At 36.5% G+C, this 9,361-nt stretch overlaps 1 protein-coding gene across 2 annotated transcripts; it reads right to left on the reverse strand.

Moving 5' to 3' along the window:
- Positions 1–2,327: 2,327 nt before the first annotated feature.
- mcfd2 (multiple coagulation factor deficiency 2, ER cargo receptor complex subunit) lies at positions 2,328–8,028 on the reverse strand. 2 transcript variants are annotated; one of them, XM_039738676.1, is made up of 5 exons: positions 7,913–8,028; positions 7,485–7,587; positions 5,408–5,586; positions 3,851–4,010; positions 2,328–2,518 (listed from the first exon to the last, which is right to left on the reverse strand). In XM_039738676.1, the coding sequence occupies exons 3-5, from the start codon at positions 5,539–5,541 to the stop codon at positions 2,387–2,389; spliced, it is 426 nt and encodes a 141-aa protein (XP_039594610.1). In that variant the 5' UTR covers positions 5,542–5,586; positions 7,485–7,587; positions 7,913–8,028; the 3' UTR covers positions 2,328–2,386. The 2 variants fall into 2 exon arrangements, with proteins under 2 accessions (XP_039594610.1, XP_039594611.1); XM_039738677.1 differs by lacking the exon at positions 7,485–7,587 and having other exon boundaries at positions 7,913–8,026.
- Positions 8,029–9,361: the final 1,333 nt, after the last annotated feature.

Genomic DNA, 9,361 nt, shown 5'->3' on the forward strand with positions numbered 1-9,361 from the left:
AATTGTTCACATTTAATGTACATGGCTCACAGTTTTACTTATATAATTACTACATAAAAATGTACCTATTCAAAATATTTTAAAATTCTTTAGTTTTTGTATTTTTATAAATGCAATGTATTTATAAAATATACATCTGATTAAATTTGTAAAAAAAAACTCTTTAGCAGTCATACACACCATATTACACCCAAAAAATTGCAGGTGGCTTTGAATCAGGCAACAACTTTTTTTTCCATTTTAAAATTAAAAAACAAATGGAAAAAGTAGGCAGCAAGCTGAATTATGTGACCTAGATATAAACTTCTCATGATGAAACAATATGCATTCCGAATTAGGGATGCCACGGTTTTTATAGGACCCCATGTCAGTAATTTAGACAGATTAAGTTAACCAGTAACTTTAAACTAGCCTGGCCTGGGTGTGTTCATGAGGGTTTCCGTGATGCACTGGCAATCCATGCTGGGAGGTTCTATATTTGAAAGGTGAATCAGACAATGAATGAATGGATGGATATCAATTCATACTTTATCGCCATCATTGGTTTGACAAACACAAATGTGTTGGCACCATTGCTGTTATACTTTTACTTTAAAAAATGGCAAATCTTATGCCAAACCTTAAAAATATTTCAATCAGTTTATCCTAAACAATGGCAGCTTAGCCATTACAAAATTTAAGATTTCAATTTCCAAGACAGTGTTAAGTGTAAAACATTATTTGATTGAAAACTAGAACATATTTTTAAACTGCAAAGTTCTAATTCTTTCCTTGCAAATCAACAGCACCGCTTTCCCCTTTAGTCAATTTAATGCACAAAACAAAGAGGAGTGGCTGATCACAAAGCCTAAAATTAATTCTGATTTTCAAATATCTTCACTTGAGAATGCCCAACGTCACTTAACCTTTACACTGCACCACCACTGCTGTTACTAAAATGTACAAATTGTTTTCAAAAATACTAAGCATATACATTCTTTTAGATCATCATCTATTTTTGAAAACATGTCTGCACAAAAGCAAAAACTGCACTTAGCACATGGTGAACAGCTACCAGAAGATACAGACTTCCAAAAAAGAACAGAAGCGGCAAAGTAAAGTGTTAAATACATTCCAAATCTCCCAAAAGTCAACATTTCTAAGCAGCTATTTTAACAACATAGAATTGGCAGCAACAGTTTATCCACTGAACTCAAGAGCAGATTAACATAATAGCCTACAAAACTTATTTAGGAATCAGGAAATACTGTATGATAAAAAATGCCAAAGCTGGTAGATTTCAAAAAACAGAAATAAAAGAATGACACTTGAGAACAAAGCCACAGAGATTCCAACTCGGGAAAGTTCCAAGGCTTCCAGGAGGGTCCCTGGTAAGCAGAAATCACATATGATACTGTAAGTATTGCATGATATGAGATTTCAAAGTTTAAGGCGGCAAGAAAAAAATTGGTCTAATGCTAAAGCGTTAAGTGGGGTAGGGCAGTCTGTTGGGAAGCTTTGAGTGTAACAGAAGATTTTTCTTTATAATATGAACTGGGGTGGATGGATGCAGGGTGGCACGGTGGCGCAGTGGGTAGCACTGCTGCCTCACAGTTAGGAGACCTGGGTTCGCTTCCCGGGTCCTCCCTGTGCGGAGTTTGAATGTTCTCCCCGTGTCTGTGTGGGTTTCCTCTGGGTGCTTCGGTTTCCTCCCACAGTCTAAAAAAGATATGCAGGTTAGGTGCATTGGCAATTCCAAATTGTCCCTAGTGTGTGTGTGCACCCTGTGTTGGCTGGGATTGGCTCCAGCAGACCCCTGTGACCCTGTAGTTGGGATATAGCGGGTTGGATAACAGATGGAAATGATTGAGGCAGCAAAGCAGGAATACTTTAAATCGAACTAACTGATCATACTTTAGATGTTAATAATAAAGGTAATTACAGTGTTGGAAAACCCAGTCAAAATGTGAACTATGGATTTAATTACATGATAGTCTGGCTGCACTTCATTTTGAATTGCAGTAAACATTCAAGCAGCTTCTTTATCAAATTACATTGTCTCCACTTCAAGAACTTTGTTTCTTTTTGACTTCTCTTAAATCCAACAAGTTCATTTGAGTTATCTTTTTAAAGGAGAGTATAGTATACTTTCACACGAGATAATGCACCACACTACACACCTTGGTGACTCCTTTTACAAAAGGGAGAAAGTAGATGGTGTGTGCAAATTAGCTATTGAACATTCTAAACCCTGTAGTGCAAAATAAAGCAGCAGGTCACTTTAATTCCTTTACCAACAGAATATTAAAAAATTTCATATCTGTTAAAAGGATCAAGTGAACAACTGCTTCAAATATTGGAACAGTAAAATGATTTATTAGATTCATGAAATCTGAAATGATAAAGTTTACTCCAATGACTTTGCAAATTCTGCATAGTCAATATATCCATCATTGTTTTTGTCATCATCTCGGAGAACATCATCAATAAGGCTAACTAGGTCTTCCTCTTTCATTGGTGGGTTGTGGCCTCCACCCTCCTGAAAGATTAAAAAAAAAAAAAGAGGCATTTCAAAATACACTATAAAAACTAAATGTCTTCTTGACACGAAACATACCATGTGTTAAAAATCTGCTCTATCAAATTCGATGACAAGTAATAATCAGAAGACTGTAAAAATTTACATTTATTTCCAGCATTTCAACCACCTTTATTTGGGAGACTTTGAAGTCATTTCATGAATTATGTTAACAATTCTGCTTCAATGTACAACACCTTAAGTATATAATTAAAATTAAATGGCTAATTCTCATTTTAAAGTCTCATGGATGGTGGCCAGTTTTACAGTTGCCATTCCCAATACACTAATGGCTGCATCTCTGGCACATCCCACCATAGTGTTTTGACAGCTGGTTTAGCGCTGCACATTATTCCTCCGAATTGGACACAATGTATTAATTTTTGTTTATCTGTCTTTTGTAACAGTCTGCATAGGTGATGCTGTCACAGAGTATGTTTATTTTGAAAATACTTAACCTTATTTTAGCTAAGATTATTTAATGATTGTCATTGAGATGTTCCATGAAACAATTGTTATTCCTTCACAAATGATTAGTCAGAAAGGCATGGGCGTTAAACAGAATACACAGCATTCTATTCCAGTAAGTTTGAAACTTCAGAGAACAAAAAGAATAGATATGGTATCAATAGTTTTTCCTCTCATAATAAATAAAAATGCCCTGTTCCTCAAAATCATTCTATTTCTAATTCAATTCAGCAAAGGCATACTGGAACACAGTGGCTGCATTTTACAGAAGTATGCAACATGTATGTAGAGGTCTATACAAATAAATAAGGACACATCTCCCCCTCTCTCAGATTTTTATATATGATGGCATAAGAGTATGTAATCATAATTCTTCAAGTTAGAATCATGCTGCATACATTAGATTTCCTAAAAAGCACACAAAAGCAAACAAAACTGTACTTCCTTGAATACTGCACATGCTTGACCTTCAACAGACAAGCCATATTTTACAGTGAGGTAGCTTGCAAAGATAAGCACAGAGTTTAAGGGACCAGAGAGATTATGTAATCAATTAACATACACACTTGTGTACATCACCTGGTAGCTTTCTGGCCTCAGTAGACAATAAAAAAAATTAACATTTTCAGAAATAAATACATTTTCTTTATTTACTTTATGTATTATGAGCCATTCGTTAAACAATTTTAATAATAGCTACAGTAATAAAAGCATTAACCAAAACTATTTTAAAATTTTAAATGTGCAAACTACGCAAAAATTGAATAAAAAACTAAAAGATTGATTAGTGAAACAGATACTTTAGCTTATAGTCAGTTAACTCACCTCTTTGTGAACATGTGCAATAGCTGTGGCAAGCTCAAGTCCATCCAATAAGTTGTTTCCATCATAGTCATGCATTTTGAAATAATGGAGCTGCAGTTCTTGAGGAGACATATCAGATTCTGGTTTGTCAATAACACCATCCAGATGTTCCATAATATGGCTATATTGACATAAAAAAATTTAAAAGTAACAATGAAAAGCTTATTAAAAAAATAAGCCATATTCATACATGCCTTATATAGACCAAAGGCCGAAAAGGAGGTACTTGACTTCACCAAATTATTTCAAATTTTATGAAAAGAGATTCACTATATCATATTTAGACATTGTCAAATAACAACTGAAGTTACCAGACAGCAAGTATATTTTCTCTTATACTTTTCTTGATATTTTCATAATGTATGCTATCAAAATGTCAGAACCAATTGCATCATGGGAAAAGCAACTTTAAGAATTCCATGAAACATTTTCCATCTATTTTCCCTAATTCCTAGAGTAAAGAGAATGAAATAAAATCCAGACAGAAACTGATGTCACAACTACAGTTAATCAATTAAAAGTCATCAGCCATCTGCTTTGAAGAATTCCTATTGTCTGCCCTAACAGATGGTTAGAATTTAACACATGCAACCAAAGAGTTGAACATATATAAAGAGGGAAAAAAAGACCTCTTTATTTTGATGTTCATTATTATTTGTTATTGCATAATTATAATTGTCCCACAAGCATCTAAAGTAACTTTTAAAGCAATACACTTGTAGTTCTTTGTAGTGTATTATATTAATGTAATGTATGTTATTTTTTTTTTTAAGATTGTTACAGATATACGTTGAAAGGGAAATAACTGCAACTTAAGAAAAGAATCCATAAATATACTTGTTCTAAAAATACTACTTAATTGTTGCATTTTTTGTGGATGTCAACCATTTAATTACAAATGAACCCTTAAAATGTACCATACTAAAAGGAGTTATAAGAAACATACTAACCTCAGGTAGTTACAAAATCAAAAAGTTTTTTACAATTGCACCAAAATTAAATATTTTTAGGTAGATTGCATCAACTGTTAAAAAAATATATGAGGTATTATAAACAGCACATAAAACAGAGCATTAGAAGGATAGAGCTGGAGGTCCAAAGTTCTAATATCTTGGGTTCAAAACCTGGCCAAGTACGTCCCATTCTAAGTGGCAATCTCTCGTTTGAATGGATCTTTCTCACAGACTGCTCCAGTATCAGACAGCGAGAGTGTGTATGATTGCGCCTTGCGATGGGATGACATTACTATTAAAGTTAGTTACTGCCTGTGCCCTGTACTACGCAGTCTGACGTCAGACCTGTGTGCTCAAAAATTAATTAGGCATGTTTGATAATGGATGTATGCATGTAAACAAAATGAGCCTGGCAGAAAGGTATGAGCTTACCTTGAATCATCTTAAAAGTATGGAAAAAGGAGGTTGGGGAACTCATGCTTATGTAAATTTTAATTTAGCATTTATTTTACATTTTGCACTGAAAACAGTGAAATTAAAATCTGATGACAAAAATAACACTTACTCCTTATCCTGAACCATATTTTTGTCGAGTCTCATATTAGGTCGGACTCCCTCTGCAATTTCCACCTCAGGATGTGCAGTGGTGCTGCTCAAGACTGACAGAAGGCAAGACATATAAAGCAATGGGGCAAACATGATTCTGCTTCTGAATTTGTGAACACGTAGCAATATGCGAGATTCCTGAAGGTGTAAAAAAGAAAAAAAAAAATCATTAGTACTCTGTAGGAAAACCAGTCAGCTTGTCATTAGTTACATTAAAGCAAACACGCATATGAAGACTGCAGTTTTAGACTATTCCTGCAGCAGAGACAAAAAACAGGCAGCTGACTTAATGGTAAATGAGTCGAGAGAAGGAAAAGTTTGAACTAGATAAGCTATGTAGTTACTTTAGATGTTTGGTTAGTAAATCTAAACGATACACAAAACATATTTAGGATATTTTTATGATTGATTATTCAAAAGCTTTAAATATTTAAGGTAAGTAAAATGCTAAAGTTTTTTTATTATTTTCAATAAAACTATTGTTTACAGTATAACACCAAAAACAAACAACTAGATTTTAGCTTTGGCTTATTTTCTTAAAACACAATAAATGTCTTCCTCTTTACTGCATGCAGAGATACACAGTTAATCAAATTTTCTGATCAGTACTGTTTATCACAATTGTTCACTTTAGGTCACACATGCCAAACATGAAAAGTGTAATCTTGCATAATAGCACCACATTGCCAAACAATTTCTTATAGCTTGTGTTTCTAGTTCAGGGCCTTCAATAGCTGAAACAAATGTTGGCAGCACAGCAGTCCAAAGTGCAAATTTATACACAAACGTGTAAACTACCAAATACTGGGCCAATTTAGAAGATGCAAGAAGATGTCCAGAATGCAATGGAGATAGAAATGATGCTCAAATATAACATGACACATGTTACTCTTCCAATAGACTCATTGAAACTTTCACACTTATATATAAATAGGTCTCTTTGGTTCAAGTGGCTGCATTTTACTTTTAACCACAAAAGGCAGGACACCAGTTCATGTACCCCAAAGAGTGTGAATCACCGTGAAGGGTTTAGGCTGTATGAAATAAACATTGTATTGATACAGTGAGGTGGATTTGTCAGATCAGCACCACAAGAGAGCAGTTTACTGCAGAGGGCAAAGTTCAGAAAGTGACAGTATAACACAACTCAAGTGCTGGGCCCATTCCAAAAACCACTGAAACTCGAAAGTCGGAAAAAGCAACTTGATTGTGGGGAAACTAAACAAACTCCACACAAATGGTGACCCAGTTGGGTATCAATGGCCAGACTCCTGGAGCAGTAATGCAGAAGTCCTGATCACTGCACCACAGTGCAGTTTGGGAGATAAAACACAATCATGTCCAAATTAAATAAGCCTTAATTTAACTGGACTCATATAGAAATACCTATCTGTGTATATATACACGTCAAGGGATTTAAAATACTGCACACTTTATAACACAGAACATGACAGGGTCACAGTGATAAGCCCTGCTGTCTCATATATCCAGTGACATTAATGTGAATAATGCATCCAGTTGTTGTCCATGTGAAACCTGTATTCTCTTAATATCCGAGTTAGTTTTCTTCACAAATCCAAACATAAAATATGTTTTGCATGCAAAAAAATACATATAGCTATGTACACCAAGAATAACATTCTGATGCTTTTCACCACTGTTGAATGTTGGCAGATAAATAATTTATTTTGTTCCATCTACACTGGATTTACACACACTGACCGTCTTTTCATTCTGAATCAAACTGAAAATCTCATTCATGTCCAGCTTTCAGCATCTGATATTCACCAATGATAATTTTTGGATGCTTCCTTGACTACTTTTATATTGTGATACGTCCAAACAGTATATTACCGATTATTTTCTTTTATTTAACCAATCCCATGTTTCCATTTTCTATCCCCCATTATAGGAACACATTTCTGCAAAACCCCATTTAATTTGCTGAGAATGCAAGATCCACATAAAACATGTGGTTAGTTGAATTGCGTTGTTAAATTGACTCCTAGTGTGTGTGTGTGTGTGTGTGTTTTCACCTTGTTATTGATTGACGCCTTGTCTAGGGGTTGTTCCTGCCTTCGGCAGACGATGGCTGAGGTGGGCTCCAACTTCCCTGCGACACTGCCCTTAGAAAGCGAGCTAAGAAAATGGAAGAACAGATTATATCGCATCACAAACCTTATCATGGTCTACACCACACTTAAGAGAAGCAACATGCGACACGAGTCTTTGACAAGCTTTCGCTAGCACTCCCAGAAGCCTCCAACAAAAGAAAACAAGTCTAACGTTAAGGAAGGCAAGACGTTTTGCGCCAAAGTAAATAGCTGTACTCTCCCAATTACAACACGCCAACAGCTGTTAGCCACTTTTCATCTCCTCAAGGGAAGGGTTCTTACTAAGGATAGTCTTAGTAAAACGTAAAGGTTACACGACAGGTTGCTGATTTAATTACCACCGGTTTTACCTGAAGCAACAGATTATCCTTTGTACCGTTTCTACTTGACAAGATACTCTTCGTCGATTTAATTCCACTCCAGCTCTCTCTGCACTCCGTTACCTTGCCGATATGCGACCTTTGAACTACAGTTCAGGAACGTCTTCTGTGATTGGCAGGCGTGCTGGACCACGTGGGGGCGGAGCCCGCCGTTCTAAACTCCACGTCGATTAGCAAAACTGCAGCAGCTTGAGCGGAGGTTGGCTGAGGGCGGCTTGTGGCCAGTTGGTGTTTACCGCGTGGGAGTTTTTTTTTCTTTTTAACTTTTGAAAGGTTAATGAGATACTGGTGTTTCGGTGGTTAACTTATAGTTTATTTCTGAATGGCTTTGTGTGTGTGAAATAAGTCGCTCTTCCCAGTCCTGAATCGCATGGAGCCTGTGCAGTGAATATCGCCATAGCACTCAACAGAGTGTAATTGCAGACCGCAGTATCCATAAGATCAGTCATGTAATGCCCCAACATCACGAAACGCCCTCGACGTCAGTCACGTAACACCCATCGTATTAGACTATCAAAAGACGTTTTGCGACTGATGTCGGCATTACCAGATCTATGTCCTGCACCTAGACCCTTCTCCTAGCAGATGGCGCAAGGCAGGGATTAACTGTGAACGAGACGCATTCTGTTGTGAAGCGTGGTTTGGGACTCATTCTTAACAGTACACAACTTCACTTCATACTCATACGTATATACAATATATTAGGGTGTCCATTTTAACACTTGCCCATTTGTCACTTCTTCATCAAGCATAATAATTGCTTTAGTGTAGCTATCTTTATTAAAGTGACTGTGACAGCCTTGTGCTGTAGGTAAATTACTTAATTTTTTAGTCATTGGCAAAGTAACAGTTTTTTTAACGTAACAGCAGCTTGTTAATAATGACTAATATGCATATCTTGTTGCTGAAAGGAAAACTACACACATGGGAAGAATGTGCAAACTCTATACAGACACTAACCGGAAAAGAATTTGAACCCAGTTGTGAGGTAGCTGTGTTAACCACTGTTCTGCTATAGCACCTAACAGAAGCAAGTAAATAATTATTTTTATACGTATTTGTTTTGGGTGGTGCAGTGGTAGCACTGCTGCCTCACAGTTAGGAGACCCAGGTTCACTTCCCGGGTCCTACCTGCGTGGAGTTTGCATGTTCTCCTCGTGTCTGCCTGGGTTTCCTCCGGGCGCTCCGGTTTCCTCCATCAGTCTAAAGACATGCAGGTTAGGTGGACTGGTGATTCTAAACTGGCCCTTGTGTGTGTCCTGCTGTAGGTTGGCACCCTGCCCAGGATTGGTTCCTGCCTTGTGCCCTGTGACCCTGTGTTCGGATTCAGCGGGTTGGAAAATGGATGGATGGACGTATTTGTTTTAGACTATCATGCAATGTACAAGTAATAATTCCCTTTTACTAAATAACCAGTTC

Source organism: Polypterus senegalus, chromosome 16, assembly GCF_016835505.1.
Source record: "Polypterus senegalus isolate Bchr_013 chromosome 16, ASM1683550v1, whole genome shotgun sequence".
NCBI classification, from domain to species: domain Eukaryota; kingdom Metazoa; phylum Chordata; class Cladistia; order Polypteriformes; family Polypteridae; genus Polypterus; species Polypterus senegalus.

Excerpts from the sequence above, each read along its gene's own strand:
- mcfd2 (XM_039738676.1), bottom strand. The coding sequence starts at position 5,541 with ATGTTTGCCCCATTGCTTTATATGTCTTGCCTTCTGTCAGTCTTGAGC. Across the intron at positions 4,011-5,407 it reads AATATGGTTCAGGATAAGGA|CCATATTATGGAACATCTGG; the intron begins GTAAGTGTTATT and ends ATGTCAATATAG. Across the intron at positions 2,519-3,850 it reads TTGCACATGTTCACAAAGAG|GAGGGTGGAGGCCACAACCC; the intron begins GTGAGTTAACTG and ends TTAATCTTTCAG.